The following is a 19,415-nucleotide window of genomic DNA, read 5'->3' on the forward strand; positions in this document are numbered from 1 at the left end:
GAAACGGCCATCATACACGTCCAAGGAGGATGCTCCGCTGTAAAAGCCACCTCCATAGATCCAGATGAGGACAGGTACAGGAGAAGTAGGCCTGGGATATGGTGTCCACACATTAAGATACAGGCAGTCTTCACTCAGCGCTCGGTTGGGGTTCCACATTTCAGTACCCTCAAACCCAGGGTACAGGGTATCCACGTATTGGTAGCAGACATTTTGGAAGGCGGTAGCATCCAACACTCCTGACCAGGGCCTCTTGGGCTCTGGTGGCATAAACCTACGTGAGCCCACAGGGGGCTCTGCAAAGGGGATACCCAGAAAAGCTGAGACTGGGCCCCCAGGGGCCTTCAGGCGGATGCCCCTCAGCTGGCCCCCTCGAACCCTCACCAGCAGCTGTGGGTCTTCCCGGCCCTCAGCCCCTGCCCCTCCTCCCAGGAGGGAGAGGAGGAGGAAGAGGAGTGGAGAAACCAGGGAGGGTGTGTGCAGGGGATACCGGGAAGGCCTCATGACTGCCAAGACAGGCGGATGTCTGCTGGGAGAGAAGAAGGTAAAGGGTGAAGACTGGAGGCGGTGCAGAGAGATTAACTAACAGTTTTGCCCCAGGGTTATCGAGGAGTTGCAGAAGAGGTGGGGCAGATTGGCAAGGGGAGGGAGAAATGGAATCAAACTAGGAGACAAGACACCGGCAGACAAACCAGTGGGAACACAAGACCAGACAGACAGACAGACACACACACACACCCATACCACAACAAGTGCAGCCGACTGAGATAAGACCAGCTAACACATACTCTCCCCTACCCAGCAAGTCCCAAGGCCTCCCATACCTCCTTCCCCTGCCTCTGTGACTTGAGTTAAGACCCCTTGCACAGAGCGCAGGGTTGGAAAGGCCTCAGTCCATGTACAGGCCTCAGGACAGGGGCGGGGCCCTCAAAGACGGGTAGGGCCCTTCGGGAGCTTGCAGGTTAAGGTAAGCACAGCTCTGAGTCTCTCCTGGGTTGGCCAAAGCCTTCGGGGAGTGGCATGGGCATTCAGGGTATTGGGAGTCCCAGGTCCTGTAGGCATCCCAAATCCTGTCCGGTCCACGCCTTGCCCCACCCTGCTCCGCCTCATCTCCTTCCTGGTACAGCCGGTTGGTACCCGTTGGCTTCTCCTCAGCCGCACCCCTCTCGTCTGACTCCAGTCAATTGGCTCATCAGCCCCTTGAGGGGCTCCCCAGGACTCAAGCCCCTGTGCAGTGCCCGCCGCTGCCAACCGGGAGCAGTAGAGACCAAGAAGAGGCCAGCGCTCCCCGCCCGAGCCCTGGTGTGGGGGGGGATCTGAAAGGATCGTGAGCATCGCAGAGGGGACTGAAGGGCGAGCCAGGACTCCTGTATTCCCGGAGCTCCGGAGATCCCTGCTGCAAAGGCAGGGGTGCTATTTTGGGGGCAACAGCTGCTGTAGTTCCGGCATCTCCAGCCAAGAGATCAAAATTCCCCGGGTCGGAACTACCCCTCCGGGCGTTCACCCATCACCCAGCCAGCCTTAGTCGCCTGGATCTGGGGATAGTGGCGTTGTGGAGATTAATCAGGAAACCCGAGTGGGGCTAATTATAACTCGGGGCTTCCGCTGAGCCTCCCTTTAGAAAAAAAAAAAAGAAAAAGAAAAAGAAAGAAAATAGAGGCGGAATCTCCGCAGGAGGGGGTCCTGGAGCTGGCAAGGGGCTCAGCTGGGTAGGGACGTTGGGGTCGCGGCCCTCGGGATGGGGGGTGGTGCAGTCGGGATGTCAGTAACCTGCGCAGTTTGGGCTCCGCCCCAAACAGGGGGCGTCTTCCAATGTCCCCAGACTTGGAGGAGAGTGGGGAATGGGCCTTCAGGGGGTCCCTGCAGGAAGAGAACGCAGAGGCAGCGGCCGGCCCAGAGAGCATCATCAGTAAGTGTGCAGCGGCTAGCGGGAGTTTCAGAGGAGTGCAATGTAGTGGGGGCGGGAGGCCCACCGGGCAGGCCCCGGGAGGCAGAAGGTGCAGCGGAATCTCTGTTTGGGGGGTTCCGATCATCCCAGGATCGCCGGTTCCCCCGGGATGCGGATTGGTCCCCAGCCGGTGGAGGGTCCCGGGTGGGTTGGGAGACTCACCTGAGGCGGCCAAGCCGGGCCGGGTCGGGCCGCGCCGGGAGCTGGAGGCGGCCAATGTTCCCCGGCGCAGGCTGAGCCGACAGTGACAGCCGCCTCCGGCCCCCCGCACACACCCCTCCGGGCCGCACGGCGCCCCCGCCCGCCCACTGTCTCCGCCCCCGCCCCTCCCCGCTCCCCCGGGCTGCCACCTCCCCTCCTTCTCCCTCCCTTCAAACCCCGAGACCCCGGGGAGCGGGGGCCCAGACACACTCCAGTGGCGGACTCAGACAGACCGACAGACCCGCAGACCCGCGGCGACGGGGCAGACGCCCACGTGACAGATAGACGGACCGCAGCAGCCTGCGGAGACACTAGACACCGCTCGTTCACGCAGGCGACAGTCTCCTGCGGTGACGAGCCACAGACAGACCGACTTTCATGGACGGAAGGACATACTGACGGCTCTAATCCAGAGAGATCAGAGGCCTAATACTTGAGCATCCGTAACCAAGGCAGAGCAAGGGGGTGGCATAGGGTAGCTACCCGTGAAATCCTGGCTGAGGACCCCCTGGTAGGAAAAATGACGTGGGGCGTCTCTGTGGAGAGGAAGGGACACCTGTGGGAACCGATACAGAAACACAGGCTCTTCCACATAGGAGGAGACCCCCGCGGGCAGGGAGAGGTGACGCGGGGACAGCAGAGAAGGCAGGCCGCATATGGCACGCGGAAGGCTGCGGGGAGAAGCCTGCACTCGGCTGCAGCAGTGGAAACTTCCGGAACCCCCAAGGGTGGGCTGGAGCTGAGTCCCCATGACCGGTGACCTCCGGCTGTCATCACAAGGGTCCGGCCGGGCCATGACATCACCAGGCCAAGCTTTCATTGGTCGCTGTGGCCAGCAGGTGGGAGCGGCCTGGCCTTGGAGCCCCTCGCCTGCCCAGGAGCCCCACAGACCACGCGCCCTGCCTTCTAGGGAGTCTCCCACCTATCAGCACGCGAGCGACGGTGGGAATGGTGCAGCTTTGTGCCCACGCGAGATCACTACGCGAGAGGGACAACGGGTTCACGGGGGTGCTGGGAAGCCTCTGTCTCTGGAGCCTGCTGGCCGCGGCTTGCGTGGGTGACTGGCCTGCACGCGCGAGCGTGGGGGGGGGCGGACGTGCGTGCGCGCGCGCGCGGTGCGGGGCGGTGCGTGGAGCGATGAGGGTGGGTGGGGGAGGCACGCGCACGCATGCTCGCTGTGGCCGCCACGCGCTTTCCTTCGAGCCCCGGACACTCATCATCGGTCACCTCCTGGGAGCAAGGGCGCACTGCCTTGCAGAAGGTTTGGCCCAGGGGACACCCCGCCCAGATGTGCGATTTCCATCTCTCCAAACCGCGACATATCCCCCCCCCCCCCCCCCCCCCCGCGCCCCAACCCTCCTGTTCCTGGAGAACCTGGCAACTGCATGCCGGGAAACGCATCTGCAGGCCAGCTCACCCGCGACGGGTCCATACTTGACTCAATGACACTATCGCCAGGTGGCGCCAGAGGCTACCACTCTGGCTTCGAAGACTGGGGTGGGATCAGCCCTTCATGATCTGTTTCCTGGTCTCTCTGGACAGAGGGCCGAGGGTGTGTTCCTGTGGCTGTGAGAGAGAAAGAGTTGAAGCGGCTTCTGAGCGTGGTAGTGGTAGATTGTTAAAACCGTGGAAGGAAACCAGGAATGAATGAACCAGTCTTGAAGCGCAGGGACTTTTGGCCCATAAAATGGGCCCTGTTAGTGGGGGTATCTTGTTCCTTTGTCTAATTGTTTCAAAACAAGGGATGCTGGGCCATTTATTTCATGACCTTTGTAATTATGAGTTTGTTTCACCCGAAGGAAAGATCTGGGACAGGAATAAGCTATCTTTGGACATTAGGGCTATTATAAACCTATCATAGCTTAGACAGCTTATTAAGTGAAAAACAGGAAGAGGTGGGTGACCCAGTCAGTCAAGGTGCTTGCCAAACATTATAACCTAAGTTTCACCCCTGGGACCCACATAGTGAAAGGAGAGAACCAACTCCATGAAAGGTGTCCTCTGGCCTCCACATGTACCCTACCCCTCATAAATAAGGAAAAAGACAAAGAAGAGGAGGAGGAGGAGGAGGAAGAGGAGGAGGAGGAGGAGGAGGAGGAGGAGGAGGAGGAGGAGAAGAAGAAGAAGAAGAAGAAGAAGAAGAAGAAGAAGAAGAAGAAGAAGAAGAAGAAGAAGACAGCCATGTAAGGGTGGCACATTGCCCTTGATTGACATCAGGGACCAGTCGCTTTTACAGGGAACCTTGGTATCCCTTTCACCCTGTCTTGCTTTACCATCTTCAGCGCGTGACTCCCACCATGTGGTGTAATAAGGCTGCTGGAATATCAGTCGTCACATCTGCAGCCCCCCAAAACAGGATGGAAGGACACTGAACAGCATTCCTGCTCCTTTGAAGGCCATTTCCTGGAAATTGACACACAAGACTTGAGTTTCCATACTACTGGGCAAAGTGTAATTCTAAGATCGTAATTGCCATGAAAGGGGTCCAGATATGTTGACTTTGTTTGGAGTCTGGATTGATCTAAAATTTGACGGTATTTAACACATTTTAGTTGCATTTTATGTATTTATTTTGTGTGGATGTGTGTAGACGTCAGAAGATAACTTGTGGGAGTCAGCTCTCTCCTTCTGCTACATGGGTCCTGAGGGCGGAAGGCAGGTCTTGGTGGCAAGCCCCTTTACCCACTGAGCCATCTTGTCAGCCCTTGGCTGTCTTAATAATAGAAAGAAGGGAGAACAGATACTTGGGGACGGTTCCTATCTGCTAAATGCCATGACACTTGCCTTTGTCTCTATCACCTCATGCCTGAAACACATCTAACCAAAATATTTGGATTTGGAAGATGCTCTCATTGCTTTCACAAAATCTGCATCCCAAATTTGTAACCTGTGCATGAGTTCTCATGCTATGCCGGGCCATCCACTGGAGGGCACTGTTTGAGATCTGTGATCCTCCCGGAGGAGGATCACTCGTATTGTCCACTGGAGGGCACTGTTTGAGTCTTTGGAGGCTGGCCAAGAAGGAGCATCCAGAATAGAGGTCCTTGAGGGAACTGTGGAGCTGGAGAGGTGGAGAGGACAAGCCGTCCTAAACGGAAGTTCTGTTCTGGGGACACTATGTCCTGACTTAATCCTTCCAGGACGTGATGAGAGGGACAGGCCCCAGCCAACGCCATCCTAGGTTGTTCTGCTCAAGGCTGGGGATGTCCGAAGAAGCCATTGCATGACTCCCAAGAATTAAGGTTGTGGCTCTCCAGAGGGGACAACCTGAGGCTAGGCAAGGGATATTCCTTTCTCTGTTCATTATTTCCTACGTCCCTTACTTCAGGTTGTCCTAAATTCGAGGCTAGGGGCTTGTCTCAGTGGTAGAGCACCTGCCTAGAATCCCCCAGTGAGGGGCTGGGGTGTGGCTCAGAGGTAGAGCCCCTGCCTAGAATCCCCCAGTGAGGGGCTGGGGTGTGGCTCAGTGGTAGAGCACCTGCCTAGAATCCCCCAGTGAGGGGCTGGGGTGTGGCTCAGTGGTAGAGCACCTGCCTAGAATCCCCCAGTGAGGGCTGGGGTGTGGCTCAGTGGTTGGGGCTGCTGGCCTAGGATGTGTAAAATCCTTGGTTCTATCCCTGCTTGGCATAGGGGAAGTTGAGGAAGATAGTGTTTCATTACTTTAGAGAAACCTTAAACTTGGATTACACTTTTGAAACCCGGATGACTAAGGAGGACTATCTTTTATATAATGGTGGTACTATCACTTTGGAATATTTTTGTTCTATTTAAAATATTTTTAAAAAGATTTATTTATTTATTATGTATACAGTGAGTGTTCGGCCTGCAGGCCAGAAGAAAGCACCAGATCTCATTACAGATGGTTGTGAGCCACCATGTGGGTGCTGCGAATTGAACTCAGGACCTCTGGAAGAACAGCCAGTGCTCTTAACCTCTGAGCCACCTCTCCAGCCCCTAAAATATTTTATTTTGACATTTATTCACTTGTTTTTATATCCATATGTGTGTATACACACACACACACACACACACATGTACGCTTGTGTTCACAAGTGTGTCATGTCGCATGTGTGATGGTCAAGATGGGTCCTCGCTTTGTATGTGTGGATCCAGAGGATGGAACTCAAGTCATCCATCCATCAGGCTTTATGCGGGTTGGGCAAGTGTTTTACCTTCGAGCTGTAACTCCAGTGACTGGGTGTTTGTCATTGTGTGCAGAGCAGTGAGAGAAAGTATCATGACTGAATTAAAAGAAGGATTTTACCCTAGACTCAGAGGACCCTCAGAGACTCTGGGCAGATCTATCACCCGCTGTAGCTCCTACTTGCCCATGGCCCAGACTTTCCCTGTAGCTTTTTTTTATTTTAACTTTAAGATTTAGTTATCATGTGTAGTGTTCTGCCTGCAGGTGTTCTTGCAGGCCAGAAGAGGGCACCAGAGCTCATTATTGGTGATTGTGAGCCCTCCCGTGCCAGGAACTGAACTAGGACCTCTGGAAGAGCAGTCAGTGCTCTTAACCACTGAGCCCTCTCTCTAGGCCCGCTTCCCAAGAGCTTTATTCTTCTCTGGTTCTGCTGATACCTTAGGAAGTAGTATAAAATGCTTGCTGGTGCCCGCCTGCCCCAGGATGCCCCACTCACCATTGTTTCTGAGCTCCTCGGGCCTCCAAGGGAGTTGGGAAGGAAGGGGGAGTGTGTTGTTGCTTGTTTTAACTCTTTGGCTCTTGGTCTTTTGGGGGGCCTGCCACCCAGCTCCCAAATAAATGCATGGAGGCTTATTCTTTTTTTTTTTTTTTTTTTTTTTTTTGAGCTGAGGATCAAACCCAGGCAGGGCCTTACGCTTGCTAGGTAAGCGCTCTACCACTGAGCTAAATCCCCGGAGGCTTATTCTTAATTATAAATGCCTGGCCTTAGCTTGGCTTGTTTTTTGCCAGCTTTTCTTAAGTAATCTCGGCTACCTTTTGCCTCTGGGCTTTTCTCTCTTCCCAGATTTCGCCTTCTATTTATCCTCTCTGCCTGCCAGCCCTGCCTATCCTTTCTCCTGCCTTGCTGTTGGCCGTTCAGCTCTTTATTAGACCATCAGGTGTTTTAGACAGGCACAGTAACACAGCTTCACAGAGTTAAACAAACACAACATAAACAAAAGTAACACACCTTAAAACAACACTCGGGAGGCAGAAGCAGGTGGATCTCTGTGAGTTTGAGGCCAAGCATGGTCTACAGAGCGAGATCCAGGAAAAGGCACAAAGCTACACAGAGAAACCCTGTCTCAAAAAACCTAATAATAATAATAATAATAATAATAATAATAATAATAATAATAATACTGTATAACAGGAGTGGGCAAAGTGGGTGGTGGAGAGTGGGGCTACAAGTATTTATTATGGTTAAGACCTCAACTTCTCTTTCCTTCCTCTCTTACCAGGGTCCCTGTGACTCTCATGCTCTCCCTCCTGTCTCTCCCTCCTCCAGAGGAGAGTCCTTTGTTTTGGAATCTCAATCTTTGAGAGCTGCTCTAGTTTCATGTCTGTGGCTATGATAAAACACCTAGAGGAAAATCAGCTTGATAGAGAAAGGGTTTATGTTAGCTTTACAATTCCAGGTTACCATCCATCATTGTGGGTATGTCACCGTAGCAGGAGCTTGAGACACCAATCACCTCACCTTGATGGTCAAGAGCAGGGAGAAATGAATGCATGCACTCACTCTCTCCACTTTTATACAGCCCAGGATCCTCTGCCTAGGGAATGGTGCTGCCCACAGTGGGCTGGGTCTTCCGACACCAATTAACAAGATAATCTCCCAAGACATTGGCCAACCCAAATGTAGGTAATCCTTCACTGAGACTCTTTTCCCAGATGACGCTAGGTTGTGTTGTGTGGATGGTTAAAGCTAGCCATTAGAAAAGTCACAGGGCCCTAGGACACGAGGAAGAATCCTTGGGAAATGCAAAGTTATCCCCCAGTTCTCCCTCCAAGAACTGGATACCCTGTATTTGCATTCCTCCCTAAGATGCTGAAGTTACTTGTCGCCCGCAAGTTCAACATTGTGAGCCCCGCACTGAGCCTCAAGAGAAGCAGAGAAGTAGGGACATACAGGCAGAGTCAAAATGAGAGAAGGGAGCGGTCACGTTTTTTTGCCAGCTTGACACAGACCTAGATGCATCTGGGAAGTAAGAAACTCAGTAGAGGAAATGCCTCCAATAGACTGACCCATAGGCATGTCTGTGGAGGTATTTTCTTAATTGCCAGTTGATGGAGGAAGGTCCAGCCCACTGTGGGTGGGGCCACCCAAGTGTAGATGGGTCTGGACTGTCTAAGAGAGCAAGCCAATAAGCAGTGTTCCTCCACGGTCTGCGCTTCAGTTTCTGCCTCCAGATTCCTGCCTCGGTTTCCCAGGATGATGAACTCTAACCTGTAAGCCAAGGGAACTCTTTGCCTACCCCAGTTACTTTTGGTCACTGTTTTGTCACAGGTTTTATGTGTGTGTGGACATATGTGAGTAGGTGGGGTGTTCGGATGTCAGGAATCATCCATAGTTGTTTGTCTACCCTGTTCATTGTGGCAAGGTCACTCAACCAAACCCAGCGCTCACTGATATGGCTCCTCTTCCTAGTCATCTTGTTCTCGGGGAGCCCCCGTCTCTGCCTTCTGGGGCTTGAATTCTAGGCAGCCTACCACACCCACTTAGCCATTATATGGGATCTGAGGACATGGAATATGGCTCTCACACTTGTACAACAAACACTTCAATCACGCAGGCATCCCTCCAGCCCTGGGAGTTCCTTTTCTGAAGTCACAGAAAGGGGTGGGTGGCTCATTAAACACCGTGGCTTCAAGGTCAGAGTTCTCATATAAAGCCCAGAGCCTCCCACTTACCACCCTATGAAACCTAGGAAGTAAGCAGTCCTAATCTGTGGAGGTCTCTGCCTTCTTTGGGTTCCTGCCTATCCCGTGGCCATGGTTACAAAGGCTGTCTTCTGCAATGGTGAGAGCTTTAAATGAGATGGTGTTTAGTGGAGTGTTTGTGTAACAGTTGGTTGACAAAGGAGACCATGCCCCCCATCACACGTCCTAATATGGGTCTGGGCTACTCATCATCCCATCTTGGTATCCCCAACATCACAGACCTGCTAAGTTAGGGGCTCTAGCTGGCCCTAGGATACCTGGCCACATGACCAACTTTGCACCCTCCCTAGGGAAATCTCACGCAGGTCTTCCTGTGCCACTCTGTGCACACTAGATGTCCATGTCCCTAGAGCTACAGCTAAAGTCATTTAAGCCGTCTAGGCTTATGATGTGGCTCCCCGCTGGCCTGCTGATACCTGCAGAGCAGGCCACGCGTGGCTCCAGCTGTCAGCCATGGAGAGCACCACATGTGACTTCATGTAGCTGTTCCCAAGCAGACATCCAAGATGTACAGCTAACCTGTAAACAGAAACCTTATCAGGGTGCCCAGGGCCTGGGGGAGCCTGGGTGTGAGCAAGCAGCCAGCTAGGCATGCAAGGAGACCCAAGTCTTGCTCTTCCATCTAGTTTTGAGGAGAATTTTGATTTCTTTGTTCTGGAGACACGGTTTCTTGTAGCTCAGGCTGTTTTCAAACTTGCTGTGTAGCCAAGGATGACCCTGAGTTCCTGATCATCCCGTCTCTACTTTGAAAGTTCTAGGATTGCAGTGTGTCCCACTCAAATGACTGAGGAAACCCCATCTTGTTCTGATTCTATTTGTCCTTGTTCAGACAGTTCTCAATTCTCTGCCCTTTCCTCCTCATTATCACATCTACCTTGGCAACACATTTGAGATCTCCATGGACTTGACCATGGTCCAGATGTAGTAACCAAAGTAGTTGGCAAATTGTGTCTAAAACAACCACGACGCTCTGCCAGGAATAAATATTCCTGTCGCTCTGCCCCTCACCTAACGTTGATGCAAATTATAGTCTTTATGGGATTTTGCCTTTCAAAACTCGGAATCCCTGACCTTGGGCATCAAGACAGTTTTCAGAGTCACAAGCCTGCTCTTGGTCTGCCCATCAGTAAAAAGGACTTCAGACTTTTTTTTTTTTTTAACTTTTATTCTCTCATACATTATTTCCCTACCATGGTTTCCTCTCCACCCGCTCCTCCCAGTCCCTTCTCCCACCTCTTCTCTCCCTCAGATCCACTCTTCCTCTGTTTCCCTTAAAAAAAAAAAAAAGCCAGCCTCTCAACTTTTAATTGGCTTAATCAGTGTGATTGTCAATAATTACCTCCCATGGATCATTATGCCACCACACCCAGTTTATGTGGCACTTGGGATGGAACACAGGGTTTCATACATGCCAACAAGTGCTCTACCCACTAAGCTACCTGACTAGTCTTCAGAATTTTGTGACATGGCCACTAAAGCTGCCTGGAATTCACAGCCCTCCCTCCTCCTCCTCTCAGCCTCCCGAGTGCTGGCATTAAAGGTGTGTGCCACCACACCCAGGAAATTTCTCAGTTTTGATAACTTGTCCATATTGTTTCGCCTAGAGAGACTCTGGTGTCTATGATGTTCCCGTGTTCCTTTGGGGGAAAAGTCAGATTTATTTGGGACACTGAAAGGGACAGTGGGCTAGGCAGTAATACCAGCAATTATATTGCTTCTGTAAATACAGTTATTGTGTGTGTGTGTGTGTGTGTGTGTGTGTGTGTGTACGCACACAAGTGCCATAGTGCATGAGGGCATGAATGGAGGTCAGAGGACAGCTTTTGGGAGTCAGCTGTCTCCCTCCACCATGTGGGTCTCAGGGATCAAATTCAGGTTATTAGGCTTGGAGCAAGCGCTCTTATGCACTGAACCATCTTGCCAGCCCATACATAATTCTATTTTTTGTTTTTTTCTTCTTCTATTTTTTCACAACATCTATTGCTTTCTTCTTCTTCTTCTTCTTCTTCTTCTTCTTCTTCTTCTTCTTCTTCTTCTTCTTCTTCTTCTTCTTCTCCTCCTCCTCCTCCTCCTCCTCCTCCTCCTCCTCCTCCTCCTTCTCCTCCTTCTCCTCCTTCTTCTCCTTCTTCTCCTCCTCCTCCTTCTTCTTCCTCTTCTTCTTCTTCCTGTGGTATTGTGTTCCCAAAAATATTGTGCAGGTTAATAAACTTATCTGGGGTCAAAGAACAGGATGGCCACAATATTAAACATGAGGATAGGCAGTGGTATCACACACCTTTAATCCTAGCATTCCAGAGACAGAAATACCTCTGGATCTCTGAGTTCAAGGCCACATTAGAAATGGCCAGGCATGGTGACACACACCTTTTTTTTTTTTAATTAATTAATTTATTTATTATGTATACAGTGTCCTGTCTGTACATATCCCTGCAGGCCAGAAGAGGGCACCAGACTTTATTACAGATGGTTGTGAGCCACCATGTATGTGGCTGCTGGGAACTGAACTCAGGACCTTTGGAAGAACAAGCAGTGCTCTTAACCACTGAGCCATCTCTCCAGACCCTGACACACACCTTTAATCCCAGGGAGTGACGGCAGAGAACAGAAAGATATATAAGGTGTGAAAACAGGTACCAGAGCTAGTTAAGCATTTGGCTGGTTAAGCTTTCAGGCTTTGGAGCAGCACAGTTCAGCTGAGCTCCATTCTGGATGAGGACTCAGAGGCATCCAGTCTGAGGAAACAAGACCAGATGAGGAGCTGGTGAGGTGAGGATGCTCTGTCTTCATGTACACCAGAAGAAGGAATCTGATCTCATTACAGAGAGTTGTGAACCACCATGTGGTTGCTGGGAATTGAACTCAGGACCTCCGGAAGAACAGTCAAGTGCTCTTAACCTCTGAGCCATCTCTCCAGCCCCCTCATCTATTTCTTTCTTAATGTGAAGTGATGTTGTTAGTGAACTCCTTGCCCTTCCCCCTTATTATTTGATTTTATTATCTCTCTCAGTATTTACCTTTGTACTGCAGAATCTTTAAAACATTTATTACTCAACTAATCAGCTTTAACTGAGCCCTGTGACTCTCCGGGTGAAAATTCCAGCATGCTTAATCACCACTCTAGCTGCTCAAAATAACCCAGGTATTATTTTTATGCTGTCAAGTTTTAATGACAAACTTTCATATCTACTTATTTATTTAGCATGGGGAGGGCACATGTGTGCCACCGCTGTGTGTATGGACACCTTCTGGGAGTCGGTTCTCTTCTCCGACCAGGTGGGTTCTAGGTATCTGGCTCAGGTTGCCAGGCTTGGTGGCCAGTGCCTTTACTGACTGGCTCTGTTGTGAAGATTTGTAATGTATACATTCTATAGGTACATGTATATATCCGCCCCCTTCCCTTGGTGCTGGGAATGAACTCAAGGATTTGTGCACATTATGTAAGTCAACACTGAGGTGGACTCAGTCCTTCATTTTCTTCCTCCCTCCCTCCCTCCCTCCCTCCCTCCCTCCCTCTCTCTCTTTCTCTCTCTCTCTTTTGAGAAGGCCTTGTAGTATAGACCTGATTGGCCTTGAACACACCGTGAAGATCAAGCTGGTTTCTCTCACAGCGTTTAAGCCATCTAGGCCTCTGCTGTGGCTCTCAGCTGGCCTGCTGATACCTGCAGAGCAGGCCACGCGTGGATCTTCGGCTGTCATCCATGGAGAGCACCTCATGTGGCTTCATTTAGCGGTTCCCAAGCAGATCTCTCTCTCTCTCTCTCTCTCTCTCTCTCTCCCTCTCTCTCTCTCCCCTCTCCCTCTCTCTCTCTCTCTCTCTCTCTCTCTCTCTCTCTCTCTCCCTCCCTCTCCCTCTCTCTCTCTCCCCTCTCTCTCTCTCCCTCCCTCTCTCTCTCTCTCTTTCTCTCTCCCCCCCCTCTCTCTCCCTCTCTCTCTCTCTCCCCCCCTCTCTCTCCCTCTCTCTCTCTCTCCCTCTCCCTCTCTCTCTCTCTCCCTCTCCCCTCTCTCTCTCTCCCTCTCTCTCTCTCTCTCCCTGGGCTGCAAGTTACTCTGTGTCAAAGACAGCAAATAAACAATAAAAAAAAACAGACTTAAATTTTCATTTTTGTGTGACTGTTGATTTTATTTCTCCCTTTCTCTTTTCCTATCCTATCTCATTTCTTTCTTTTCTCTCTTCCCTGTCTCTTTTGAGATAGTCTCTCTCTGAGACAGTCCCCACTCCCCGCCCAACCCCCAGAGCCTCACTATACAGAGCAGTCTGTTGCGGAACCCTTACACTGCCCCCCCCCCCTTTGGTTTTATAGACAGGGTTTCTCTGTGTAGCTTTGCACCTTTCCTGGAACTCACTCTGTAGACCAGGCTGGCCTCGAACTCACAGAGATCCGCCTGCCTCTGCCTCCTGAGTGCTAGGATTAAAGGCGTGCGCCACTACCGCCCGGCTTTACTGCCTTTTGTTTTGTGGCAGGGTTTCTCTACATAGCTCAGGATGGCTTTAAACTCACAATCCTCCTGCCTCATCTTCCAAAGTGCTTGGGTAGTCACTGGGCGACACACATGGTGGCTTCAGCCCTGTGTGTTGGCTGGTTTTTATGTCCCGCTGACCCAGGCTAGAGTCACTTGGGAAGAGGGAGATTCAATAGAGAAAATGCCTCCCCAGATTGCCCTGTGGTGCATTTTCTTGATTGATTATTGATGTGGGAGGGCACAGAGCACCAGGGGGGGTGCCACCCCTCCCAAGTGGGTGGTCCTGGATAGAATAAGAAAGCAGGCTGAGCAAAACCAGAGAAAGAAGCCAGTAAGCAGTGCCCTCCCCCAACCCCCAAAATCTCTATTTTAGGTCTTGCCTCCAAGTTCCTGCGCTGACTTCTCTGTACGATGGACTGCAAGCTGTAAGCGGAAATAAACCTTTCCGCGCCAAGTTACTTTTGATCATGGTGTTTTATCGCAGTAATAGAAACCTAACTGAGACATCCTGTTTGAGTGATCATTAACTGAGTTTCTCTGTTTGCACTAGCAGGAGCCTCCCAGTGCATGCCCCCCCCCCCCCCCCACTTGGTATCTCCAGGACGGTGACTGTTGCAATGTGCAGGGTGGGTGGCCTTCAGATAACTTCTGGGTGCTCACACTCTGGGAAGAAGAAACTCAGAGAGGAGAAATTAGCCTCCGAGAAAGCTGAGGAGACCCAACCCCTGCTCAACCTTGAGAAAACTCAGGCTGCCCGGGGCTGCCTTTCCTCTGCAGTCTGCAAAAACAGTTAACCACCTGAGATGTGTTTGCACTAGCCTTCTTTGCAACTCATAAATCCATAAATGACATCATTTCTTGGCTTTCACTCACTAAGAGTGTCCTTCCAAGGGGATAAGCTCTGTACTTAACTTTATGAGGTTATTAGTCCTTACCAGAATCAGGAACGATAGATAATGCCTGATGTTGTATGGCCAGTGGGAACTGGCCTTGGGAGATAAGCACTTAATTTTAAACTTAGTGTCAGGACACATACATAAAACACCACTGGTTGGTTTTTAAAATTTAAAAAAAATTGTATTAAATTTTAGGTGAGATATTTCTATCTCTCTCATACGTATGTGTATATATTACATATATTATCCTGTGTGTATATATGTGTGTGTATCATATATATGATACCTGGATCTCGCTTTGTAGCCCAGGCTGGCCTCAAATTCACAGGGATCCTCCTGCCTCTACCTCCAAAGTGCAGGGATTAAAGGCGTGCACCACCAGCACCTGGCCCTTAGTTACTTTTTGTCAAATTATTTTATCATAGCCATGAAAATGAAATTAAGGCAGTGGTTTTGCCATCTGCTGTGAGGTTGACAGTGTCTTTCAGTCAGGGGTTTCTCCATCATCCTAGATCCCAGAGTATAGGTAGTCTGGAGAAGGGGACAGACATTGGGTGAGTAAGTAACATGAGTGACAAACTTTTGTAGTTGTAAAACACTGAGCCTTGATGGGCTGTTTGTTACTGCAACATAACCTGACATTTCCTGACTGATACACCAACTGTCCCAGCAGAGCAATCTCTTTACCAACTGGACTGTCCATCCAGCCTTTAAAAATGTTTACATAAGGGACTGGAGAGATGGCTCAGTGTTTAAGAGTGTGTACTGCTTTAGGAGAGGACCTGAATTTATGCCTCAGCCCCCACAGCTGGACATCTGCAGTTGAATACCTCACAACCACCTCTAACTCCATCTCTGGGGGAGCCAATATCCCCTTCTTGATTCTGTGGACACTCACACTCACATGTAAATAGACTCCCTCACATATACACATAATTAACAAATAAAAATACATCATTAAGGTTTTTTGTTTTTGTTTTGTTTTCGAGACAGGGTTTCTCTGTAGCTTTGGAGCCTGTCCTGGATCTCACTCTGTAGCCCAGGCTGGCCTCAAACTCACCGAGGGATCCACCTGCCTCTGTCTCCCGAGTGCTTGTTACATGGGCTCAGACCATCACATCAGTCCTGGTGGCAAGCACTCTTCCATTGAGCCGTCTCACAAGCCTTGATTTTATTTTTTCGTTGGTTGTTTATTTTTGACACAGCCTCTCACTCTGTAGCCTAGACTGTTATGTAGACCAGGCTGGCTTCAAACTTGTAGCAATCACCTATCGTCCCAGCACTTGGAAGGCTGAAGTAGGAGAACTGTGAGTGCGATACTGGCTTGACCTACACAGAGAGACCCTGTCTCAAAAGAAAAGAAAACAAAATCCAAGACAAGTTTTCTATGGCAATGGGGTCTATACTTCTCCACGCAAGCAGGAGGGCTGGAGTTCGGCTCCCCAGAACACATGTAGCTGCAAGCTGTAACTCCAGTCTTGGAAGGCAGAGATAGGAGATCCCCAGAGAAAGCCGGCTAGCAAGACTAGCCATATCAATGAGCTCCGGTTTTGATTGAGTAAAGTAGAAAAGAAACTGAGGTTGATTCCTGACATCATTTAGCCCTCCACATACATGTACACACACAAGCATAACTATCCCCATATGTATGTTTCTACACACATGCAAAACATGTCCTCACCCACATGTGTACCACATACATACACATGAAAATGAAAAAAAAAGTGTCTATTTTCTTATGTTTCTGGAGATTGAGCTCAGTGTGTGTGCATGGTAGGTTAGAAGCCTGTCACTAAGTTGTGCCTTCAACCGTAAAATATATATATTTTTAATTACCTTCAAACACACACACAAGGGGGTTGGAGAGATGTCTCAGTGGTTAAGAGCACTGCCTTGCTCTTCCAGAGGTCCTAAGTTCAACTCCCAGCAACCACATGGTGGCTCACAACCATCTCTAGTGGGATCTGATGCCCTCTTCTGGCATAAAATTGTACATGCAGATAAAGCATTCATACATAAATACATAATAAAAAAATCTTTAAAAAAAAAACCACACGCATACAAATACATTTCCTAATTACTTCCAAATTGTCAAAAGTAAACAAGACCGCAGTACAGTGGTCAGGACAGATTTCAAAGATTTATTTATTTAAAAACCTTTTCTATTTGTGTGTGTGTGTGTGTGTGTGTGTGTGTGTGTGTGTGTGTGTGCAGTATCTACAGAGGCCAGAAGGGGGCACTGGATTCCCTAAAGCTGGGGTTACAGGTGGTTCTGAGCCACCCTATGTGTGTGCTGGGAACTGAACCTGGGTCCTCTGCAAAAGCAGCAGGTGCTCTGAACCACAGAACCATCTCTCCAGCCCCAGGATAGATTTTACTCACCAGTAATTGCTGAAATAGGGAAGAAGAGTCCAGCGTGTTTGGGCCTGGGTGCTCTAATGACACTTACTTGCCGAGGCTAGGCTCTTCCTCCTTCACAGGGATGGAAAACAGGAAACTTACCTTCACATGATGCCTGGAGCGAGCAGCAGAATCTTACACTATCCTTGATCACTTCCAGGAACGGGGTTTGACTTGTTGGTCAAACAGACTCTAGAGGTGTGTTAGGGGCAGGGGAGCTGGTTTTGTGGGTAAAAAGTCACTTGCCACCAAACCGACAACCTGAGTTGGGACCACGTGGTGGAAGGTGAGAACTGGCTTCCGAAGGTTACCCTCTGCCCTCCTCACACATGCGTGTGCATTATCTCTGAAGGTTCTGGATCAGTGGTGGGGTGGGGCATCTTGGAGGGAAAAGGTAGAGGAAGCTGTTGCTTACTTCATGGCTAGGTGGGGAAGAGGGAGAGGCTGGGGTTGCCTTTGTGGGCACACCCCCATGTCGCAAAGACCTCCCACTCAGCCTCAACTGTGTATTAGTGACCTCTGTGCCACTGTGACAAAACAGCTGACATCAGCCTTCGTGTCCCAAACGACATCTGTGTCACACACCTGGTGTCCTCCCAAGATGACATCTGTGTCACACACCTGGTGTCCTCCCCAAGATGACATCTGTGTCACACACCTGGTGTCCCTCAAGATGACATATGTGTCACACACCTGGTGTCCTCCCCAAGATGACATCTGTGTCACACACCTGGTGTCCTCCCCCAAAGATGACATCTGTGTCACACACCTGGTGCCCCTCAAGATGACATCTGCATCACACACCTGGTGTCCCCCCAAGATGACATCTATGTCACACACCTGGTGTTCCCCCAAGATGATATCTGTGTCACACACCTGGTGTCCTCCCCAAGATGACATCTGTGTCACACACCTGGTGTCCTCCCAAGATGACATCTGTGTCACACACCTGATGTCCTCCCAAGATGACATCTGTGTCACACACCTGGTATCCCTCAGGAAGACATCTGTGTCACATACCTGGTGTCCTCCCCCCAAGATGACATCTGTGTCACATACCTGGTGTCCCCCCCCAAGATGACATCTGTGTCACACACCTGGTGTCCCCCCAAGATGACATCTGTGTCACATACCTGGTGTCCTCCCAAGATGACATCTGTGTCACATACCTGGTGTCCCCCCAAGATGACATCTGTGTCACACACCTGGTGTCCTCCCCCCAAGATGACATCTGTGTCACACACCTGGTGCCCCTCAAGATGACATCTGCATCACACTCCTGGTGTCCCCCCAAGATGACATCTGTGTCACACACCTGGTGTTCCCCCAAGATGATATCTGTGTCACACACCTGGTGTCCTCCCAAGATGACATCTGTGTCACACACCTGGTGTCCTCCCAAGATGACATCTGTGTCACACACCTGGTGTCCTCCCAAGATGACATCTGTGTCACACACCTGGTGTCCCTCAGGAAGACATCTGTGTCACATACCTGGTGTCCTCCCCCCAAGATGACATCTGTGTCACACACCTGATGTCCTCCCAAGATGACATCTGTGTCACACACCTGGTGTCCCTCAGGAAGACATCTGTGTCACATACCTGGTGTCCTCCCCCCAAGATGACATCTGTGTCACACACCTGATGTCCTCCCAAGATGACATCTGTGTCACACACCTGGTGTCCCTCAGGAAGACATCTGTGTCACATACCTGGTGTCCTCCCCCCAACATGACATCTGTGTCACATACCTGGTGTCCTCCCCCAAGATGACATCTGTGTCACACACCTGGTGTCCCCCCAAGATGACATCTGTGTCACATACCTGGTGTCCTCCCAAGATGACATCTGTGTCACACACCTGGTGTCCTCCTAAGATGACATCTGTGTCACACACCTGGTGTCCTCCTAAGATGACATGTCACACACCTGGTGTCCCCCCAAGATGACATCTGTGTCACACACCTGGTGTTCCTCAAGATGACATGTGTCACACACCTGGTGTCCTCCCAAGATGACATCTGTGTCACACACCTGGTGTCCTCCCAAGATGACATCTGTGTCACACACCTGGTGTCCTCCCCCCAAGATGACATCTGTGTCACACACCTGGTGTCCCCCCAAGATGACATCTGTGTCACACACCTGGTGCCCCTCAAGATGACATCTGCACCACACACCTGGTGTTCCTACCTTTTCTTTCTGATTTGAGCATGGTAGTCCATAGTGTGACTATTCCATGGTTTCCTGGTGACACCTTCCCTCCCTCCCTCCCTCCCTCCCTCCCTCCCTCTCCCTCGTCCCTCCCCTGTCCCTCCCTCCCTCCTGAAGGACAAGCACGCTACACCATCACTGAGCCACACACCGAAACACACTTTGTCTTTTTGGGTGGCGGTAACTCAACTTGGGTTGCTATCAGTTTTCACTGAAGGGCAACAGCCGCCTGTGGGAATGCTTGCCTGAAGAGAGAAGAGGCTGTGGGGTAGGGAGTGTGTGTGTGTGTGTGTGTGTGTGTGTGTGTGTGTGTGTGTGTGTGAGTATATGTATGTATGTGCACCACATTCATGCAGGAGCCCTCAGAAGTCAGAGGAGGGTGATGT

At 50.5% G+C, this 19,415-nt stretch overlaps 2 protein-coding genes across 3 annotated transcripts in view; one reads left to right on the plus strand and one right to left on the minus strand.

Annotated features, from left to right (window-relative positions):
* The window catches only part of Ache (acetylcholinesterase (Cartwright blood group)), a 6,316-nt gene extending 4,073 nt beyond the window's left edge, over nucleotides 1–2,243 (minus strand). Inside the window, exons 1-2 of one of the 2 annotated variants that reach the window (XM_036172122.1) lie at nucleotides 2,111–2,243; nucleotides 1–526 (exon numbers count right to left, since the gene is read on the minus strand). The exon at nucleotides 1–526 is cut by the window's left edge and continues 564 nt beyond it. In XM_036172122.1, the coding sequence (XP_036028015.1) occupies nucleotides 1–504 (504 nt within the window). In that variant the 5' untranslated portion in view covers nucleotides 505–526; nucleotides 2,111–2,243. Of the gene's footprint in view, nucleotides 530–2,110 lie in introns of both variants that reach the window. The other variant, XM_036172123.1, reaches the window with a different exon arrangement.
* Nucleotides 1,323–19,415, plus strand: part of LOC118572642 (mucin-3A-like) — a 31,483-nt gene continuing 13,390 nt past the window's right edge. The window contains exon 1 of the mRNA XM_036172370.1: nucleotides 1,323–1,909. Coding sequence (XP_036028263.1) covers nucleotides 1,813–1,909 — 97 coding nt within the window. The 5' untranslated portion in view covers nucleotides 1,323–1,812. The remainder of the gene's footprint in view (nucleotides 1,910–19,415) is intronic.

Source organism: Onychomys torridus, chromosome 22 (genome assembly GCF_903995425.1).
Source record: "Onychomys torridus chromosome 22, mOncTor1.1, whole genome shotgun sequence".
NCBI classification, from domain to species: domain Eukaryota; kingdom Metazoa; phylum Chordata; class Mammalia; order Rodentia; family Cricetidae; genus Onychomys; species Onychomys torridus.